Here is a 23,676-nt window from a genome sequence, read left to right as displayed (position 1 = left end):
GATAAAAATATTTAGTGTAAAAATGCATCTAAAATACTTTCTCTTATCTGTGTTTAGTCAGGTTTTGTACAATAGAGGATAGTTTTACCTCATTATTCCTCAAATTTAAACAATTTAAAAGCAATATATGATAAATAACAGGTTGGTTTTTACTGTTGACAGCTTGCTTAAACTTTAAAGGACGAGTTCACCAATTTTTCAAGTGTCTTAAATCAACAGTGAAACATGTTTTTCCTCTCTGTAATCATTCCTCCTGTTTAATACTGACTATTAAAATATATCCTTCAAATGTGCTTTCAATGTAAAGTGATGGAGGACAAAACCCAATCATTTAAAAGTAGCTTATATATTGAGCTTTAGCAGTCTGAGTTAGTCATATCAAGTGATATCTGACACATTTACAGTCTTCTTAGCATCAAATTCCTTCTTTGTGTTTCCTCAGACAGTGTTTCCCTGTGGTGGAAATTTAGAAACAACAAGTCAAAACCTAGTATGTGGCTGGATTGGATGGCTTTTTAAAGAACCACTGTAATGAAAACTATAATGGCCCTGCTTCCTTATTTCTTAATCCTGTGTCCTTAATCCTTATATACATTTTTTAAGTTCACTTCTCTTGTTTTTTTTTGCCAATTATATGTCAAAAATATATATATTCTTGTCCTTCCTCTTCCTGTAAAATGGTTTCAAAAGTTTGATGATTCATCTTGAACCTTAGGGGTGTTTACAAAAAAAATAATCACCCAATCAAATGTGACTTTAGGGGTGACGAGCCTAACCTCACCCATCATATAAAACCACACTTGACCGCTCGTGGGTCGTAGTAGCTAAAGAAGCAGTATGGAGAAAGAGAGAAAGAGAGAGAGGAGGGGGGGGGGGGGGGGGGAGAGATGTGTGTGTTTAGATATCAGTGGGCAAAAACTTTCCATAACAGTGTTTTGGAGTTTGAGGTTTAATTCATTCATTCTCGTCCTCCTGATCTAACAACAGGTTTTTGGGGTGTGTTTGGGGCCAACGGGAATCTTTAGCTTCTGTTTTGCAAAAGTTGATGAGCTCCACCTACACTTAGCGACCCATTTAAACATAAAAGATTATATTTAAATCACTATTTTAATTGTGAACTAATCTAATATTCTGTTAATTGCATACTATACTAGTTAGTACATACTCAATATGTGTACTATCGTTCAACATACTGTAGTTTTGTGTAAATAAACAGTATCGTGTGTCTTTTCGTCACTTCCTGAGAGCCTCCTCGCCAGTTAAGAGACATGTAACCATGGTAACCAGTGCCAACTAATTTAAAAAGAACATATTGAGCCTAGTGAAGTGAAACTATAAACTTACACTTAAATTGAAGCTTTATTAAGTCACTTCCTGAGAGCTTTATTAAGTCACTTCCTGAGGAGCCTCCTTGCCAGTTAAGAGACGCGTAACCATGGTAACCAGTGCCAACCCATTATGTCTGAACTCATTTTAAAAAGAATACATTGAGCCTAGTGAAGTGAAACTATAAACTTACACTTAAATTGAAGCTTTATTTAATGTTCATTGGGAAATACATAACAGCACTGAATCTAAAGATGCTATCACTTTGTCCAAAATTGCCAGTTAAGAGACGCGTAACCATGGTAACCAGTGCGAACCAGTGCAAAACCATTGTGTCTGAACTAATTTTAGAAAGAATATATTGAGCCTAGTGAAGTGAAACTATAAACTTACACTTAAATTGAAGCTTTATTGATGTCAAGCCAGAGCTGCCATTATATGTTATTATTTTGTTGTTTTTGTCGTCACTACTGCATTGCATTGTGGGATGTTAATGTCGGTGTAGTGTCCAGTACACGCATACTGTAATATATATCTTCGTAAATAGTTTGCAATATAGTGGTTTCATACTTAAATTTAATCTCATGTACTGTTTTAGCACACTAAAATAGCATGTTGGGTAGACTTTAATTTGAAACTAGGGCTTTTAATTTGAAGCAAATACAGGAAGTGGCAACACTCAGCTGACCAATGGTGTAACTTCATCACTCAGTTATAGACGTTTGTGGATTACAGGTCAGGACAAAAAGAGGGACTTTGGCACTAAAAAGACTTTAATATTGAAACATATAAGACTTGATTTGACTCATTTGGACGCTGAAGCTTCATGTTAGCTTCAGGTCAACTTTTAATTATTATTTTTTTTGCAAAGAAGGACGACTGTGGATTTAGTCCGCCATCACTTCCATTATAAGCGCATTATGAAGGGATCTTCTAATGGTCAGTATGAACAGGAGGAATGATTACAGCAAGAAAAAAAAAATGGTTTTAATGTTCATTTTGGCTCCTGATTGTTGTTTTAAGACAGACTTGGAAAAATTGTGAAACCGCCCTTTATCGTTTGTTTATTCTGTCCAACAATCCTGAAACTTAACTGAGATATGAGCTGAAGGAAAACAAACATCTCAAATATTTAGAAAGCTGAAGGTTTTATAAAACTGAGTATCTTTTGGTTTTTTGACTGTTGCTGTTTAATATAAATGATATGTGCTGCAATTAATGCTTATTTTAATTATCAATATTACAGTTATTTTCTTTATGAAGCTTTTAGGTCTACATGGTTTTGGAAAATAGAGAAAAACATCATTCACAACTTCCCAGAACCCAAAGTTACTTCTTTTTAAAGCTTCTTTCTTTCCAGATTTTACATTCACAATAATCTTAACACAAAGAGAAACAGCAGATCTTGATGTTTGAGAGGCTGAAATCAGTGAATGATTAGTTTATTACCAATTAATTTTCAGATTTGCAGATCAATTAGTTGACTAATAATTTCAGCTCTACAATTCCTACAAGTCATAAATTAAAATGAAATGTTTCTGCACTTAACAGTTATTGTCGTAATCAATTATTTTTTTGTTTGTAAAATCTTAAATTGTGAAAAATAATCTGATCTGAATTAATTTTCTGTGAATCGACTAATCATTGCAGCTCCAGATTTGATGTATTTCAATAAAATAGTGTTGATACTGATTAATTTTGATCAATAGAAAATGATTTGATAGTTTTTTAATCAAAACCTCCTCTGCTTATTTAATATCTCAGATTTTATTATTTCATTATTATCTTAACATCAGAGGTGCAGCTGATTAATCAATTTGTTGCCAGCTGTTAAATTGATCACCAGCTATTTTAATAATCGGCTCTAAAGGTTCCAACTTTTTTGGTTGAAGCTCCTCAAATGACAATAAACATTTAAGGTCGTTAGTTGCAGCCACACTTAAATATGTGGACTGTTGGTCAAATAAAACAAAACATCTGAAGACGTTTTTCAGTGTTATATTACATTTTATTGGCTAAATACACAATCAATAAATACAAATAATGAACAGAGTTATTAACAATGAGATATAATTGGTAGATGCAGCTCTTCAATCAACTGTTAAACCAAACTATTAACAACTAAACTTCAACTAGGGATGAATATCGATAGGATTTTATCAATACAGATACTGCTTTACGATACCAATACTTATCAACACTTTTATTGATACTGTTCTCCATAATTTGGTGATATGAGATTAAAAGATTTCACTGTTATTAATTTACAAACATAAATAAATTCGTCCTGAGTGAGTAGCAACACATTTTTATTACGATTTTAAGCCATTTTGGGAGAAAAATAGGCGTTTTATTCACGTACTATAAACAAGCCAATACATGCTAACTATGCTACGTCACTTGCGGTTGATACCTAGTGTTGCTGACACTAGATATCAAACCAAAACCAGAGACTTTATCGCAGTAAGTTGCTGTGAGCTGTAAATTCATCATTTCTAAACAGAAGGTAGAAGATAACGTTATCTCAGGGCCTGACAAGCCCGGGCGAGGCCTCTGTTCTTATGGGCTGATCTCCTTCTCCCGCCTCCATATCTGACTCACCCTGATCGGCTCGCAGTGTAGCGTCGTCATCTTCTTCTTCTACTTTTGTCAGTATTTTAAGGTGCGTTACCACCACCTAAGCCAGCTATGTTGGAGTGGATTAAAGTTACATAAATACCGATAGCAGCACTGTTTGTCCAGGAATGTGAATGAATTTTCGGTACTATCCTAGTCTCGAAAATCTCTGTCTACCGAAGTCTGTTTTTTTTTTCAAACTTAGACCCCTAGGACCGTCTGTACCAATTTAGTACCAATTCTTGATACCCATCTCTAGTTTTAACGCTGTGTTTGCCCTTTAACCTGTTTTTTAAGTATTAACCTAGTGTCATGATAGCAAACATTGTAAATCTTTGTGTACCGAAGTCTGTTTTTTTGTTGGGTTTTTTACAAACTTAGACGCCTAGGACCCCCGGTATCAATTTAGTTCCAGTTCTTGATACCCATCTCTAGTTTTAACGCTGAACCTGTTAGTGTTTTCAGTATTAACCTAGTCTCGTGATAGCAAACATTGCAAATCTATGTCTTATCAAAGTTTGAAGATCTTTTAATGCACTGTAGCATTTAGAAATAGCGGTAACAATGGCCGATGACAAACCTAGACCCATAGTACCCTCAGTACCAATTTAGTACCAGTTCTTGATACCTACCTCTAGTTTTAACGCTGTGTTTGCCCATTAACCTGTTAGTATTTTCAGTATTAACCTAGTGTCATGGTAGCAAACATTGTAAATCTCTGTCTACCGTAGTTTGAAGATCTTTAAATGCACTGTAGCATTTAGAAATATCGGTAACAATGGCCACTGACAAACCACATAAATGCCGATAGCAGCACCGTTTGTCCAGGAATGTGAAAGTATGTTTGGTACTAACCTAGTCTCGAAATCTCTGTCTACCAAAGTCTGTTTTTTTTTTTTCAAACTTAGACCCCTAGTACCCTCAGTACCAATTTAGAACCAGTTCTTGATACCAATCTCTAGTTTTAACGCTGTGTTTGCCCATGAACCTGTTAGTGTTTTCAGTATTAACCTAGTGTCATGGTAGCAAACATTGCAAATCTATGTCTTATCGAAGTTTGAAGATCTTTTAATGCACTGTAGCATTTAGAAATAGCGGCACCAACGGCCACTGACAAACCTAGACCCCCTAGGACCCTCAGTACCAATTTAGTACCAGTTCTTGATACCAATCTCTAGTTTTAACGCTGTGTTTGTCCAGGAACCTGTTTGTATTTTCAGTACTAGCCTAGCCTTGCAATAGTGGACATCGGAAATCTTCGCCTACCAAAGTTTGAGGATTTTTAAATGCATGGTAGTTGCATTTGGAAATAGCCGCTTACAAACCTTGTCACCCCAATATGAAGGGTCGTCCTAAAGACTTGGATTGATTCTGCAATACAGGGTTTTTACCCAGTTTTAACTACAAAACCTAAGCGTTTGTCATTCTCTATATGAAGGAAGTGTTTAGAGATTGATCTGTGAGTCTAGTATTGACCAGTCAGGACCAATGTATCACCGGTTCTTGATTCTAGTCCTTGGTTTTAACGCTGTATTTGTCCAGGAACCTGTCAGTGTTTTCAGTACTAATCTAGCCTTGTGATACTAGACATTGTAAATCTCTGCCTACTGAAGTCTGGGGATTTTTAAATGAATGGTAGTAGTTGCTTTTACATACAACCACTACCACACCTACATCCCATGTCATCGCTCCAATATGAAGGGCCGCTCTAAAGACAAAGACTTTAGACTGGTTCTGCAATACAGGTTTGTGAAAACTTTGTGTTGTTTCCACTCAGTTTTAACAATGAAACCTGAGAGATTGTTCTCAGTCTCTATAAGAAAAGTGTTAAGAGTGACCTGTTAGTCAAATCCTGCCGATACACATCCCTAGTTTGAATGCAGTGTTTGTACAGGAATGTGTCAGTGTTTTTGGTACTAACCTAGTGTTGCGATACCAGACATCGGAAATCTCCACCTACCGAAGTCTGACGATTTTTAAATGCATGGTAGTTGCATTTAGAAAGACTCTCGATTGGTTCTGCCATACAGTCCCCAAGTTTTAACAATGAAACCTGAGAGATTGTCTTTAGCCTCTGTGAGTGAAGTGTTCGGTTCGGTCAGTTTCTTGATATCCATCTTTAGTTTGAACGCAGTGTTTGTCCAGGAATGTGTCAGTACTTCAGTACTAACCTAGTCTTGTGATGCCAGATATCGGAGATCTTTGCCTGCCGAAATCAGGTTTTTTTAAATGGACAGTTGCATTTAGAAACAGTTGCTAACAAGCCTACGTCCCATCTCATCACCCTAAAGACTCTGGATTGGTTCTGCAATACAGTCCCCAAGTTTAGCAATGAAACCTGAGAGATTGTTCGGTTCGGTTCGGTTCGGTCAGGTTCTTGATATCCATCCTTAGTTTGAATGCAGTGTTTGTCCAGGAACCTGTCATTACTTCGGTACTAACCTAATCTTGTCATACCAAATATCGGAGATCTTTGCCTGCTGAAATCAGGGTTTTTTTTAAATGCACTGTACATTGCATTTAGAAACAGTTGCTAACAAACCTACGTCCCATGTCATCACCTCAATATGAAGGGCCACCACAAAGTCTTTGGATTGGTTCTGCAATACAAGGTCTTAAAACTCTTTCCACCCATTTTCAACAACAAAACATGAGAGATTGTACTCCGTCTCCATAAGCAAGTTGTTTGAAGTCTGACCTGTGAGTCCAGTACTGACCAGTCAGGAAATGGGACCAACTTACTACTAGTGTTGCTTTCGTCAACGAAAATTATGACGAAATATCTTCGTCAACGAACCTTTATCACGTGACGAAAACGAGACGAGACGCAACGAAAATGCTGGTCACGTGACGATAACAATAATAAAATGTGTAATCCCATTTTGTTGACGAATAAAAACGACACGAAAATATTTTGTTTTTTTTGTTTAGTTTTTATTGTAGGTTATTAAAATGCAAGATATTTTTTCTGACTGATTTATTGCCCAATATCGCCGTGTATCTCGCTTCTTCCCCCCGCGTCTTTGTTGTCACTTTGTAGCCGCTCCACAGAGGGCACATGGCTAATTAATATGCACGTGCTGACCATATATGGTTGTGTCCAGGCGGGAGCGCAGTATGAGATGTGTTTGGCACCTGGCTAAGTAAGGTCGTGAGAAGGGGTAAATTGTGACAACCAGTCTTAAAATAACACCTCCAGGAGGTTACAGTTTCATCTCTCTACCACTAGGTACTTATACTATATTGACGGGGTTAGATAGAATAACATTACTGAAAAGAGATTAATACAGTTTTCTTTGACTAAAACTAGACTAAAATAGTCAGGGACAATTCTGACTAAAACTAGACTAAAATGCTCAGACTTTTCGTTGACTAAAACTTGACTAGACTAAAAGGAGTATGAACATGACTAAAACTAATAAAAACTACGACAACGACCGCTTGACACAAAGACTAGACGAAAACTAAAAGTAAAATAAGCCGCCAAAAACAACACTACTTACTACTTGTTCTCGATGCTGACACATTTAAGTTTACACATTTGTAGTCCTGAAACAATCAGTCCATCAACAGAAGGTCAATCAGCAACTATTTTGACAATGGACTGTTATTTTTTTGATGTATAAATTGAAACATGAATTCACAGGTCTGAGCTTCAGATTTGGTTCCTTGTGTGAATATTTGGCTGCTGTCGCTCTATCTTGGTATCAAAGCTAGAAACTAGAAGTATGTAGTAGTAGTAAACTATGATAGTATCTTTGTATTGCTTCACAAGATGTCTGAAGACTTTTATCTTGGACTTGAACAAAGCTGTTATTGACATTTTCACTACTTTCCTTCAGTTTGTAAACCAAATGAGAAAATAAAGTTCACATTATACAGGGTGTGAAATAAATAATGGTCTAGGGCAGGGGTGTCAAACTCATGTTCATTCAAGGGCCACATAGAGCCCAATTTGATCTCATCTGGGCCGGTCTATTAAAAGGAAGGAAGGGTGGAAGGAAAAGAAGAGAAGACAAGAAGGAAGGAAGGAAGGGAAGAAGGAGAGATGGAAGGAAGGAATGAAAAGAAGACAGGGAGGAAGGAAGGGAAGACAGATGGAAGGAAGGAAGGAAGGAAGGAAGGAAGGAAGGAAAAGAAGAGAAGACAAGAAGGAAGGAAGGGAAGACAGATGGAAGGAAAGAAGGAAGAAAAAGAAGGAAGGGAGGGAAGAAGGAAGGAATGGAAAACAGATGGAAGGAAAGAAGGAAGGAAGGAAGGGAAGAAGGACAGATGGAAGGAAGGAAGGAATGAAAAGAAGACAGGGAGGAAGGAAGGGAAGACAGATGGAAGGAAAGAAGGAAGGAAGGAGGAGAAGAAAGAGAATACAGGAAGGAAGGGAAGACAGATGGAAGGAAAGAAGGAAGGAAAATAAGATAGGGAGGAAGAAAGGAAGGAAAGACAGACAGAAGGAAAGAAAAGAGGAAGAAGGAAACTGGGCCGGATTGGACCTCTCGTCGGGCCGCTTCTGGCCCACGGGCCGCATGTTTGACACCCCTGGTCTAGGGTCAGTTTAAGTTTAATCAATCCAAGTTGATCAGAGTCAAATAAGTAAAAATACCTTTCTGGCCCGAGTGTCATCATCTATCTCACTCACGTTCATAGATAGATACTTTATTCATCCTTCGTGGGGTATAGGCATGGGATGATGGAATGAGGAAGGAAGGAAAGGAGTAAGGATGAAAAGAGGAAGGAAGTAAGGAGAGAAGGAAGGAAGGAAAGGAGGAAGGAAGTAAGGAGAGAAGGAAGGAAAGGAGGAAAAGAGGAAGGAAGTAAGGAGAGAAGGAAGGGAGGAAGGATGAAAAGAGGAAGGAAGGAAGGAAAGGAGGAAGGAAGGAAGGAAAGGAGTAAGGATGAAAAGAGGAAGGAATTTAGGAGAGAAGGAAGGAAGGAAAGGAGTAAGGATGAAAAGAGGAAGGAATTTAGGAGAGAAGGAAGGAAGGAAGGAAAGGAGTAAGGAGGAAAAGAGGAAGGAATTTAGGAGAGAAGGAAGGGAGGAAGTAAAGGAGGAAGGAAGGAAGGAAGGAAAGGAGTAAGGAGGGAGGGAAGGAAGAAGGATGGAAGGAGGAAGGAGCAAAGAAAGAGGGGAGGAAGGAAGGAAGTAAAGGAGGATGGAAGGAAGGAAGCAAGGAAGGAATATAAATATATTTATATATTTAAATATTATATTTTTATATATTATATTTAAACATTTCTGCAGGTCTTTCAGCATTATGTCAAGTCAAATTTTATTTATAAAGCACATTTAAAAACATCCTCAGTTGAACCAAAGTGCTGCACAGTTATTAAAATACAATATAATCACACACATATAATAATAATAATAATAATAATAATAATAATAATAACAAAAACAACAATAATAATAATAATAACAATAAAGGAATAGTAAGAGCTCAGTTTAAAAACTAAAATTAGTATAAAAACAAATAAAGAGTTAAAAAAAATTCTTTTCAGTTAATGATCAAGTTATATTACATGTTCATCAATTGGCCAATCGACTAAGATTTATTCTGCTACTATTGTGATAATGGATTAATTATCTTAATCATTTTTCTCAAATGTGAAGTTTTGCTGCTTTTATTTGTCTTTTATGTCGTTAATTTGAATTGTTGGTCAGAAAAAACTAATAAATTGAAGACTTCACCTTTTGATGAATGGAAACTGTATCAACAACTACTTTGATAGTAATTGTATTTAGTTCTTAATGTGCCAAAAATTTAATCAAATTAAATGTCTTTGTGTTAAAAGCTGTTGATCAAACAAAAACACTGCATTTGACTGTAGAAATAAATATAAATTACTATAGTTTAGTTGGTGTTTTTCACAGTTTTCTGGCATTTTATGGACAAAATAGTTCCTAAAATAATAATTTGTCATGTAACTTGGTGTAATATATAATATTTTGGGGGGTTTAGTCTTTTGATTGAACAAAACAAACAAACCTTTGAAAATGTGACTCACATTTTTCAGTATTTTTAAATGTATCAACAACTTCTTTGATAGTAATCAGTTCAGATATGCCAAAAATGTAATCAAATTTGATGATTTAATGTTTTTCTTTATCATATATGAAAGTAAATGGATTAAATCTTTGTGTTATGAGCTGTTGATCAAACAGAATCACTGCCTTAGACTCTGGGAGATTACTATTCTTTAGTTTGTATTTTTCACTGTTTTCTGGCATTTTATAGACAAAACAGTTCATTAATTAACCTTCCTGTCGTCCTCCCAGGGTCAAATTGACCCCGTCCGTTTTGATTGTTCCTTCCTCCCTTCCTTCCATCTGTCCTTCCTCCCTCCCTCCTTCTCTCTTTCTTTCCTTCCTCTTTCTTTCCTCCCTTCCTTCTTCTTTCCTTCCCTCCTTCCTTCCTTTCTCTTTTCTTTCCTCCCCCCTACCTTCCTCCCTTCCTTCTTTTCCTTCCTTCCTCCCTTCCTGTTTTTCTTCCTCCTTCTCTCCTACCTTCATTCCTCCTTCCTTCTTTCCTTCCTCCCTCCTTCTTTCCTTCCTTCCTTCATTCTTCCTCCCTTCCTTCCTTCTTCCTCCCTTCCTTCCTTCCTTCTTTCTTTTCCTCTCTTCCTTCCTCCTTTCCTTCCCTTCTTTCTTCCTTCCTTCCACCCTCCTTTCTTCCCTTCCTTCTTTGACTCGAGGACAACAAGAGGGTTAATCAAGAATACGATCCTCAGATTAATCAATAATTAAAATAATAAGTTGTTGCTTTATTTAACACATATTTGCAGATTTCTAAATGTACCAGCTTCCCTCCGACAACCTCCGACAGTCACTGATGAGGTTTGCTTCGGGCTGAAATGTCATCAAATATACAAACTGTAGATTTCACAAGTCACTTGCTCACTCATGTTTAGAGCTTGACTCATATTTCTAGGAAAAAAAGCCAAACATTCATTATTTCCAGCTTCTTTACTGAGAAGATTTGCTGCTTTTTTCATATATAACAGTAAATATATTATAATAAAAATATTTTTGGGGGGTTTTTGTCTTTTAATCGGACAAAACAAGACATTTAAAGATGACAGCTGTTGATATAATAAAGCACATTTTTCAGTATTTTCTGACATTTAATAGACAATATGGTTCCTTAGGTAACCAAGGAAATAACCTTTTTAGATGAATCAGTAATTAAAATAATAAATTGATACGTTCCTAAACATATTTACGTGTTTGTAAATGTACCGGATGTTATCTGAACGTACAAACTGTTTATAGATTTCACAAGTCCTTCCAGTTTGAGTCATGAAAGCCAAACAAAATAAACATCTAACCTTTATATACTGACTCATAATTAGTCTCTACTAGAGGTCGACTGATACAGGTTTTTTAAGGCTGATGCCGATGGCCGATATGTGCTGCCGATTTTTTTGATCCGATATTTGAAGCCGATCTTGCTTTTTCTCCATTTACATGATAAAAGACATAATGATAACAAATGTTACACAAGTCTCAATTTAACCAAAAAAAAGAAACAATTATTTACGAAATTAACAAATTTAAAAATTGTATTGGAGAACATAAATAAATAAAAATAAGAAGATAAATATGTAAGCATGAATAAAATAATTACAATAGGCTTTCATCAACATCTACAACTAACACAGTCCTGATGATAAATTGTTTGCTGATGCATATTAGAAGCCAAATAGACATAATCTGGTTGTCACAAAATGTAAAATAAAATGTTAGTAGGTTAATTACGTTCCTTGTCAACTAATTTTAATATTTTTTAAGAAAACAATAAACTCTAAAAAGTAGTCATTGAAATAAAGTGTTTAATTTGTAAAAGAAGACTGCCATGGTATTTTTTCTACATAAAATAAAATGTTTTATTATGCAAAGACAACACACTAGTAGGATGGTAAAATAACGTTGATGTCAGACTCTAAAAACAAGCAACATGTTGCACCTGTGTTTGTTGCATTATCAACTTTAACGCGAATGAGAGTGAGAGAAACACACACACCGCTGTAATAGCTGCTCCGTCCTGCTCTCAGTTGGAGTGAGAGAGAGACAGACGCACATGCATTTGGCATTCGTGTTTTCACTTTCAAAGTGTAAGGCAGTAACCCCGGTCATTTAGACGGTTAAAATACTTTAAAGTGTGAAAACTCACCGATCTCTCACAGGAGCTGCGTTGTTGTTGTTGGCAGTCTTCCAGCTGCACGCTGCGAGGGAGGGGCGTGCGCTTCACGTGCTCTCCAGCACCTCCAACAACACAGGGCTGCCGGTAAGCGCGCCTGTCCGTAAAAAAATATATATATATATATATATATATATATATATATATATATATATATATATATATATATTAGGGCTGTCAGCATTAATGCAATCCATAACGCGTTTTTTTTTTTAATCGCATTTTAATGTTGCAAGCCTTTTTGTCCCTTCTACTCCCCCGTAGACGGCTCCTCTAGCTGTAGCGCTATGCTTTGAAGTGGCCTCCTGCAGTAAACCTACCGCGCTGATGGAAAGTAAGAGAGCTACTGGACTTTTGAACGGCTTGTTTAACTTTAAAACACTTCCAGACGCTTCAGTTGACAAGTCAAAAGTAAAATGCAACCTGTGTCAAACGGAGTTTAACTACCACCGGAGTACGTGGAGTTTGAGTTAGCACCTCCGCGCTAAACACCCATGAAACTGCCTTGAAATGTAAAATAACAGGATTTTAAACATGCAATTCAAAACGCCATTAATCGTGATTAACTATAGAAATTCTGCGATTAATCACAATTAAAAAGATTAATCGTTGGACAGCCCTAGTAAAAAACGCAAATATCGGTCGACCCTTCGCCTCTACATCAATTCCACGTCAGTCATTGATCAGTCTTATTGGAAAAAAGTCATCCACAATCACTATTTTATTTTCCAGGAGAATATTTTATAGACTATGATGAATAAAATAACATGTTTTAATGCTAATCTTTAAATAACTGCTGATTTTTAAATAACAGGTCAAACTTGTACATTTGCATATATTAAAATGTGTATCAGCTGCACAAAAATAAGAAAATTAAGCTTTTAATTTCCATTTATTTCACATCAGAAACTGTCTGGCTAAACCTTCCTGTCGTCCTCCCGGGTCAAACTGACCCCATCTCTCTTTTGACTGTTCCTTCCTCCCTCCCGTCCTCCCTTCCTCATCCCTTACTCCTGTCCTTCCTTTCTCCCTCCTTACTCCTTTCTTTCTTTCCTTCCTCCCTTCCTCCTTTCTTTCTTTATTTCCTTCCTTCCTTCCTTCCTTCAATCCTTCCTTCCTTCCTTCCTTCCTCCCTCCTTACTCCTTTCCTTCCTTCCTCCCTTCCTCATCCCTTCCTCCTGTCCTTCCTTGACCTGAGGACAACAGGAGGGTTAAATAAATGTGTATTTGATGTTTTTACAGTTCTTACATGTAAAAAAAAAAAAGGTCAAATTTCACCCTGAATAATATATTTAAGAGTCACATTTAAAATTATAACACATATGTTTCAATACTTTCTGACGTTTTACACCTCAAATGATTTAATTTGACAATCAAGAAATTAATAATGTGTTTGTTTGGTTTTTTTTTTAGAAGTGCAGTTCATGTGTGCAGAGCAACAAAAGCATGAGTGTCCCTCGGGCTCTGAGGATGGGACCAGGGCTACTGGAGGCAGGATCTAGGTGAGCTTAAAAACACACACACACACACACACACACACATACACATACATACATACATACATACACCTCTATACACACACACAGACATACATACATACACACACACTCACACACCTACACTTACACATACACATACACTCACACACACACATACACCTACATACACACACACACACCTACACATACACACACACACACACACACCTACACACACACACACACACACTCACACACCTACACTTACACATACACACACACTCACACACACACACACACACACACATACACCTACACACTCACACACACACACACACGTCTACACTTACACTTACACACACACCTACACACATTCACACCTACACACACACACACGTAGAGCTCTCCTATCAGCCCGTGGTTTCTCTCTCTACATGTTTGTCACACACACACACACACACCTACACACACACACACACACACACTCACACACCTACACTTACACATACACACACACACACTCACACACCTACACTTACACATACACACACACACACACACACACACACACACACACACACACTTACCTACACACACACAGACACCTACACACACACACACACACACACACACACACTTACCTACACACACACACACACACACACACACACACACACACACACTCACACACCTACACTTACACATACACACATACACACAAACACACACACCTACACACTCACACACCTACACTTACACATACACACACACACTCACACATACACACACACACGTACAGCCTTCCTATCAGCCAGTGATTTCTCTCTCTACATGTTTGTCACACACACACACATACACACACACACTTACACACACACACCTACACACACACACACGTAGAGCTCTCCTATCAGTGGTTTCTCTCTCTACATGTTTTACACACACACACACACACCTACACACACACACACACACACCTACACACACACACACACACACACACACACACACACGTACAGCCTTCCTATCAGTGGTTTCTCTCTCTACATGTTTGTCTCCGTTTGTCTCCCCCAGACATCAGATGGTGCTCTGAAGAAGCCATGGGTAGCTGTTTAAGCTGTCCAGAGAAAGAGTCAATTCCAGATAATCATCAAAGTAAATTCAAGGTGAGTTTCGTGCCTCAGCGTGCCCCGACCGACAGCGACCTCGGAGTCAGGAGGAGTCTGTCAACACACACCCTGGATTATTCACTAATGACTGTGCGGTCGGGAGCGTTTCACAAACCCGGCTCGTTACTCTTTCTCAATCCTCAACCCCCCACCCACTCACCCCCACCCCCGAGTCTTTTTCTTTTTTTTCTTTCTTTTTTTTACACACACCTACACACACAGACATAGACACACACATACACACACAGACATAGACGCACACACACACACACCTACAGAAACACACACGGACATAGACACACGCACACACACACACACACACACACATACATAGACACGCACACACACACACACACACACATACATAGACACGCACACACACACATACAGAAACAGACAGACACACGCACACACACACCTACAGAAACACACACAGACATAGACACGCACACACACACACATACATAGACACACACAAACACACAGACACACACACTTGCACACCTACAGACATACACACACGTGCGCACACAGTCACGTACACACACAGCACTTAACTTACAGACACACACACACACACATACACACACACACCCCTACACATACACATACTCACACACACACACACACACACACACACACACACACAGAGACACTCTTACACACACACACCCTGGATTATTCACTAATGACTGCGGTCGGGAGCGTTTCACTAACCCGACTCGTTACTCTTTCTCAATCTCCCCCACCCGAGTGTCTGTCTTTCTTACTTTCTTTCTTTCTTTCTTTCTTTCTTTCTTTCTTTCTTTCTTTCTTTCTTTCTTTCTGTCTCTCGGCGTTTCACCTCAACAGGAATGAATGTTTTCTTATTGTCTCATCGTCTTTTTAACACCCACACAAGTTAAAGAGGAGTTGAAAGAGTTCATGTCTTCTGCCTTTTTTTTTTTTTTTTTTTTGTTAAACCCTCCTGTTGTCCTCGAGTCAAGGAAGGAAGGAGGAAAGAAGGAAGGAAAGGAAGAAAAGGAGAGAGAGAGAGAGGAAGAAGGGAGAAAAGAAGGAAGGACGGAGGGAGGAGGGAGAAAGGAAGGACGGACGGAGGGAGAGAGGAAGGAAGGACGAAAGAAAGGAGGGAAGAAGAAGGAAGGAAAAGAGGGAGGGAGGAAAGAAGGAAGGATGAAGAAAAGAAGGAAGGGAGGAAGGAAGAAGGAGGAAGGAAGGAGGGAGGAAGGAAGGAAAGGAGGGAGGGAGGGAGGGAGGGAGGAAGGAAGGAAGGAGGAAGGAAGGAAGGGAGGGAGGGAGGAAGGAAAGGACAGAGGAACGAAGGAAGGGAAGGAGGGAGGAAGGAAAGGACAGAGGAGGGAAGGAGGGAGGAAGGAAAGGATGGAGGGAGGGAGGAAAGAAGGAAGGATGAAGAAAAGAAGGAAGGGAGGGCGGAAGGAAGAAGGTGGAAGGACGGACGGAAGGAAAGGAAAGGAAAGGAAAGAAGGAAGGAAGGAAGGAAGGAAGGAAGGAACAGTCAAAACGGACGGGGTCAATTTGACCCGGGAGGACGACAGGAAGGTTAAAGAGTTTTTAATAAATAGTTTTAGTTGATTTATTGAAGCGTGGTAAAATAATAACCAGCGAGTGTTTAAGTCCCACTAGTCCCACCGCTTGTTTAAAAAACACTAACAATCAAATTAAAGCCAAAAGAAACATTAAAAACAGAACAAGAGAATAAAAGTTGTCCTCTTCTTGAACAATTACAAAAAACAAGATGATAATATTTTATAAATTAATCAGATTTTAAACCAGGGGTGTCAAACATGAGGCCCGTGGGCCAGATAAGGCCCGCCGAGGGGTGCAATCCGGCCCACTTGCCATCCTGTGCTCTTTTCCTTCCTTCCATTTGTCCTTCCTACCTTCCTTTCTTCTGTTCTTCCTTCCTTCCATCTGTCCTTCCTACCTTCCTTTCTTCTGTTCTTCCTTCCTTCCATCTGTCCTTCCTACCTTCCTTTCTTCTGTTCTTCCGTCCTTCCATCTGTCCTTCCTCCCTTTCTTTCTTCTGTTCTTCCTTCCTTCCATCTGTCCTTCCTACCTTCCTTTCTTCTGTTCTTCCTTCCTTCCATCTGTCCTTCCTACCTTCCTTTCTTCTGTTCTTCCGTCCTTCCATCTGTCCTTCCTCCCTTTCTTTCTTCTGTTCTTCCGTCCTTCCATTTGTCCTTCCTACCTTTCTTCCTTCTGTCCTTCCTTCCTTCCATCTGTCCTTCCTCCCTTCCTTTCTTCTGTTCTTCCTTCCTTCCATCTGTCCTTCCTACCTTTCTTCCTTCTGTCCTTCCTTCCTTCCATTTGTCCTTCCTACCTTCCTTTCTTCTGTTCTTCCTTCCTTCCATCTGTCCTTCCTACCTTCCTTTCTTCTGTTCTTCCTTCCTTCCATCTGTCCTTCCTACCTTTCTTCCTTCTGTCCTTCCTTCCTTCCATCTGTCCTTCCTACCTTTCTTCCTTCTGTCCTTCCTTCCTTCCATCTGTCCTTCCTACCTTCCTTCCTTCTGTCCTTCCTTCCTTCCATCTGTCCTTCCTCCCTTTCTTTCTTCTGTTCTTCCGTCCGTCCATCTGTCCTTCCTCCCTTTCTTTCTTCTGTTCTCCCTACCTTCCTTTTTTCCTTCCTTCTGTCCTTCCTTCCATCTATCCTTCCTTCCATCTGTCCTTCCTCCCTACCTTCCCTTTTTCCTTTTCTTTTTTCCTTTCCTTTCCTTTGTCGCTGGTGATCATAATACTATTCTGCCTGCTAATCTTACAATAACCTAAACTTCTACATTTAGCTGGTCTTAAGAGAAAAAAATAAAAATTAATTAATTAATTAAAAAATCGATTCTGGTATGAGAATCGATTTTTAAAAATCGGCAGAAAAAAATCGCGATTAATATAAAAATCTTTTTTTTTTTTTTTTGGCCCAGCCCTAATAGCAGATAGTATTATTGGACAGAAATACGACTCTTAATGAATAATAATGTTGATCAGTAACTGCTGGATGTGGAAATAAATCCAACCTATCAGATTAAGAGGTGATGAAATGTCAGTTTTGGATTTTACTATAAATGCTTCAGTTTTAACATTTTGTGATTTTAAAATGTTTTTTAAAACCAGGTGATCAACGTGGACGACGATGGGAACGAGCTTGGCTCTGGCGTGATGGAGCTGACCGATGCCGAGCTGGTCCTCCACACCCATCGCCGTGACGACGTCAGGTGGCCTTACCTGTGCCTACGTCGCTATGGCTACGACTCCAACCTCTTCTCCTTTGAGAGCGGCCGACGCTGCCAGACGGGCCAAGGTACTTCCTGTCTGCTTTTATTCTACCAGTTTGTTCTGTTAGTGATGGGAGGTGATGACGATGAAGATGATGATGACGATGATGATGATGATGAAGGCTGTAGCTTTCACTCATACAGAGCAGCAGCGTGTTCGGTGGTTTTTGAGATTGAGGAGCTCTGGTTTCATTTGTTTGTTGAATCAGAATCAGGTTTTCACATAAAGAGGAATTTGCTTTGGCGGTGTTGTCTGTTTAAAAAAAGTCCCCCCCTCAAAAAAGAAATATATACACAAAGTTAAGTTAAGTAATCTAAAATGATCCTTGTGCTCAGCCTGTTTTGGCAGCTGGAAACATGCAGAACTAAATTAAAAAGAAAACAGGAAGTCAGCGAGAGGGAGAGTGTCAACATTTAGTGGAGAGTTATGAGAGTTATGAATAAACAGGCCTGACATTAATATGAAGAAGAAGAAGAATAAAGAATAAATGTTGTTGTGGATTTATTTTAAAAAAAATATAATATATATAATGACATTAAGCATTTGCATTCCAGTTTAACAGTCTAAAGGCCCATGGTTGAAAGAGTTTTGGATGACTTTTTTTCACTTGTTTTTAACCAATAATTGACTTTAGGACTCAATTAAAGACAAATATAAAATAATAAATGGGTTTTTCAGTCAGTAGGATTCATCGTCTGTTGTTGAGATATTTCACTCTGGATAAACACAAAACTAACATACTTATATTAGAGATCACAGATATTAAACCTTAGTCCATCTCAAACTAATATGTCAACCCTAACAAATCGACTGTCATTAATTTCTCTAAAATCTGAAGTTTTGTCTCAAATCTCTTTTTCTGTACTTACCCTTTATATTTTGAGTGCATACTTCACACTGATAAGTATGGAGGAAATACAGTGCAATAAGGACCTGATTTACTAAGATCCCAAATTGTAAAAAGCATTTCAACCATTTTGATTTGAATTGTGGAGCTAGGCTTCACTGCTACTGTAGAGGTATAAATACATTCAGCGCACACTACTACTACTACAGTTAGCCAGTTAGCCACTGAGCTAGCCGCCATGTTAGCCACCGAGCTAGCTACTGAGTTAGCAGCAGAAAGCTCTCAGACCTAGCGTCCATGTTTCTGGTAGAGGTGGTGACTTTGATTGACACGTGACACTTGGTAGGGGGCGGGGCTTCAGCGGACTCGGTGGCCACGCCCACAGCATTTGGGAGCAGAGAAAGAGGCTGATTTTTACACAACTTTGAAGCCTAATTTCATATATTTGGCGATATTTTTTTAATCATTCAAATTTGGCAGGGTGGTTAACAACACACTTTTCTGTGGTATGTCAAACTCAGAACACATATTTATTCTTACTTTACACGGACTTTAAATAACACAGGTCAAACTTGTACATTTTGCATATATAAAAACAGGCATCAGCCGAATTATTTTATTTCCATTTTTGTTACACTGTGGGTCACATCGCGAAAAGTCCAGCTAAAAGAAATGTGGATGAAGTGTTTTAACATTTGACAAATGTTTAAAAAAAAAAAAAAAAAAACTGTATCCAAAAAATGGAAATGGAAACCTGAAACCTGCTGGTTGCTGGTGGCGCTAGAGAGCAGGTCATGTGATCACGAGTGTGTTTTGACATGTTTTTGGTTCTGCTGCTTTGATCCCACGCCATGCAGACAGCGGGGGGTTTGGGAGGGGGTCAGTAGGTCCGAGGGTTCGGTAAGTCTCCGTGTGCCCCCCCCCCCCCCTTCCTCCCACCAACCAGCCAATACTGTGATCAGACGTCCAGTATTGATTATCACAGTGCTGATTATCTGTAAATGATGGTGTGTGTGTGTGTGTGTGTGTAGTTGGTGTGGTGGGACAGGAAGTAAAAGCCTGTATTAGTGTTGTTTCTCCTTGTGTGAAGTCGTCTGGTTTGTCCCTCTTGTGTTGCCGTAACTGTAGTTTTTTCCCGTCTGTAGTTCTTCCCTCAGTCTGACGGGGAGCCGAAGCTTCAAATAGCTTCTTCTTATCGTCATTATTGATCAATCACTGCATGGTTTTGATCGGTAATGGTGATTTCTGGTGTTTTTAAGGGTTGAAAGGGTTTGAAATGGGATTGGAAGGTTGGAAATTGACAAGATGTCTGAAGACTTTTCTCTTATTCTGACTGATTGGGTAGAAAGAGATAAAAGAGAGAGAGAAACGCTGGTATCTCTCCTCCTTTCTCCTCAGCATGTTCTCTGTTTGCTCTGGTTTTAGTTTGCAGAGTGAACTTCATGATGTTTGGGAATTGATGGATATTTAACCTTCGTGTCGTCCTCCCGGGTCAAATTAACCTATCCTTCCTTCCTTCCTTCCTCCTTTCCTTCCTTCCTCCCTCCCTCTATCCTTCCTTCCCTCCTTTCTTCCTCCCTCTCTCCCTCCCTCCCTTCCTTCTTCCTCCTTCCCTTCCTTCCTTCCTTCCTTCCTTCTTCCTCCCTCCTTTCCTTCCTTCTTCCTCCCTTCCTTCCTTCCTTCTTCCTCCCTTCCTTCCTCCCTCCTTCCTTCATTCTTTCCTCTGTCCTCCCTTCCTGCTTTCCTTCCTCCCTCCTTTCTTTCTTTCCTTCCATCCTTCCTTCCCTCCTTTCTTCCTTCCGCCCTCCTTTCCTTCTTCCTTCCTTCCTCCATCCCTCCTTCCTTTCTCCCTCCTTTCCTTCCTTCTTCCTCCCTTCCTTCCTTGACTCGAGGACAACAGGAGGGTTAAGAGAAGTGTGTCATGTTATGTTAATAGAGCAGAGCATTAAGTGTGTTGTGTCTGTGGTGCGTTCAGGTATCTTCGCCTTCAAATGTTCCCGAGCCGAGGAGATCTTCAACATGCTGCAGGAGGTGATGCACAGTCACAGCATCAGCGTGGTGGAGGAAGCCGTGCTGGAGCCCAACCACCAGGCCGCACACACTCCTGCAGGTATACACACACCTCATACACACCTTACACACACTGCTGCAGGTATACACACACACACACCTTACACACACGAATACTTAAGACATTAAAGTGTATGTGTTCCCCTTTGTTTGTGTGTGTGTGTGTGTGTGTGTGTGTGTAGCTCCTGGGTACTCGGTGCCAAACGGTGGGACCCGGATCCCCTCTGTGGGCGAGGCCCCGTCTCACCCCTCCACCCGCCACCCGTCTGTGGCGAGCACCCGTCTGCCCTCTGTGGGAGAAGAGTCCACTCATCCTCTGCTGGTGGCTGATGAAGCGGTAAGATGTAGTACCGACTGTAGTACAGACTGTTCTGACTGTAGTGCAGACAGTAGTACTCACTGTAGTACTGACTGTAGTATTTTCATCTCCATGTAGTAACAGTATCTCGGTGTTATTGTAACATTATTATATATTTAATGTTTTCGTCTCCTCAGGTTCACACCTATGTAAACACCACGGGGCTCCTGGAGGAGCAGCCGAGCCCGCTGACCGTCACCACACCGCTGGAGAGTCCCACCTCTCCCCAGTCTCAGTGCCCGCCAACCCCACCGCCTCCTCCCAGGGTCCGCACCGAGCCGCCGGCCCTGCCCCCGCAGCCGGAGCCCCAGGTGCTGCTGGAGCAGCAGGGCGTGCGCTTCGTGCTGGGCCCCACCCCCGTTCAGAGGCAGCTGATGGAGAAAGAGAAGGAGAAGCGTCAGCTGGAGACGCACGAGGTCGAGGAGCCCCGAGAGACTAACGGCCACGCGGAGGAGGCCCCCGCCGAGGCCGAGCCGACCCCCCTACACTCCAACGGCTCCTCGTCCAATCCGGCCACGGCTCCTCGACGCCACCGCCCGCCCCCGCTCACCCCCGACCTGCAGAATGTCAACAACTCGGCCCAGCGGCGCACCGCCCTGCTGGACTACGAGAACCTGCCGGCTCTGCCGCCGGTGTGGGAGGCGAGGAAGCCGAGCTCGGAGGAGGAGGAGAACTGCAGCCTGAAAACGCCGTCGCTCAACGGCTACAACCACCAGCAGCACAGTCTGCTGCACCACTCCTACTCCCACCCGCTGTCCGCCGCCCTCGAGTCCTCGCACAACTACGTCAACACCGAGAACGTGACGGCGCCGCTCAGCGCGCACCGGCCCGACACGGCCCGCCGCCGCACCGAGGGCCCCACCATCTTCAACTTTGACTTCCGCCGGCCGCCGCTGCTGGGCCACGCGGAGCTGCCCAAAACACTCAACTACATCGAGGTGGAGATGGACAACAGCGGCGGCAACAAAGGCGCGTCGGACGGCAGCAACCCCCACACGCCGCGCACCCCCACCTCCCCGCTGCCCCCCACGACCCCCACCCGCCGCAACGAGCCCTACGCCCTCATCGACATCGAGCGCACCGCCGCCATGTCCAACCTGCAGAAGGCCCGGCCGCGAGACGACGGGACGTCACGCAAGACGCGGCACAACAGCACGGAGCTGCCCACCAAAAGCACTGTGTGACCCCCCCCTTCCTCTTCCTCCTCCTCTTCCCCCCGGCCCCTCCCCCACCTGCTCACACACGTGCTTTTTTTTTCTCACGTACCGAACTTAATTGTCCACAGCGGAGACGACAGGAAGAGACTCAACCCGAGAAAAGTCTTACAATGAGTTACCTGACTTCTTCTTCTGTGGTGATGAACACGTATAGCAGTTTGTTGTTCCTCTGGTGACGTGATACCTCCTCTTCATCGCACAGAGCGTGGCGGTGACGATGATGATGATGATGATGATGATGATGACTGCATTCCTCCCTCTCCTCCTTATATGGTACAAATCAGTATTACTGAACAAAGCATTCCATTTAGCTCTTTTTATATGATTCACTACATGCTGCTGTAAGTTCATGGTACACTACATTATGTTTCTGACTATGTACAGTAGATTCTGGCACAATAAATGTCTGTTCTGTTTTTATTTGTACTCTGTGGAGAAGACGACTCGCTTCACTCTTCGTGTGTGTGTGTGTGTGTGTGTGTGTGTGTGTGTGTGTGTGTGTGTGTGTGTGTGTGTGTGTGATGGAAGAATCAATATTGATCCACATCCATCTGTCAAAGGTTTCAGATCTTTGATGAGAAACTTTGATCAGCTTCAATATAAGTTTATAAAACACATGACTCAGCTTTTTCTCCAGCTGGACAGTTTATATATATATAATTGTTTTAATCAGCTTTATTTAATTATGCAGGTTATTGATTACTTATGTGATTAATAGATATACTGAGTGTATGGAAGCAAAGAAAAGTCGAAAAAAAAATTGTTTATATTAATTATTTCTTCACAATTTCAGGTCAAGATGATTTATTTGATAGTCGACAGGACGGATTTGATCAATTCCTTTAAAATAAGATTAATTGATTATTTTTTGTAACCTGAATTTATAAGTTTAAAGTCTTTTAAATTGTGTTTTAATGTCTAAACATAATTCAAACAACAGGATTTTTTATTTTTTATTAATTAGGTTAAGGTTAAGATTTCAAATCTGAAAGTTATTAGTGTGAAGTCAGGTTTAATCTGTAGCTCATGCAGCAGATTTACTATTGGATCAAATTTGTGTCATATTGAACAAAAGTCTCAAAAAAAAAAGTATAAATTGATGGTGAATATAA

General features: G+C 40.5%; 1 protein-coding gene across 2 annotated transcripts in view; it reads left to right on the top strand.

Moving 5' to 3' along the window:
* The window catches only part of LOC128358570 (fibroblast growth factor receptor substrate 2-like), a 25,645-nt gene extending 2,665 nt beyond the window's left edge, over nt 1–22,980 (top strand). The window contains exons 2-7 of one of the 2 annotated variants that reach the window (XM_053318902.1): nt 13,551–13,639; nt 14,690–14,781; nt 17,911–18,097; nt 20,895–21,029; nt 21,172–21,326; nt 21,485–22,980. In XM_053318902.1, coding sequence (XP_053174877.1) covers nt 14,716–14,781; nt 17,911–18,097; nt 20,895–21,029; nt 21,172–21,326; nt 21,485–22,531 — 1,590 coding nt within the window. In that variant the 5' untranslated portion in view covers nt 13,551–13,639; nt 14,690–14,715 and the 3' untranslated portion in view covers nt 22,532–22,980. Of the gene's footprint in view, nt 1–13,464; nt 13,640–14,689; nt 14,782–17,910; nt 18,098–20,894; nt 21,030–21,171; nt 21,327–21,484 lie in introns of those variants that run through there. The other variant, XM_053318903.1, reaches the window with a different exon arrangement.
* Nucleotides 22,981–23,676: the final 696 nt, after the last annotated feature.

The sequence above is a fragment of the Scomber japonicus genome, chromosome 5, assembly GCF_027409825.1.
Source record: "Scomber japonicus isolate fScoJap1 chromosome 5, fScoJap1.pri, whole genome shotgun sequence".
Lineage (NCBI taxonomy): Eukaryota > Metazoa > Chordata > Actinopteri > Scombriformes > Scombridae > Scomber > Scomber japonicus.
Note: the sequence above shows the minus strand (reverse complement) of the source record. Positions and strands in the feature narration are given on the sequence as shown.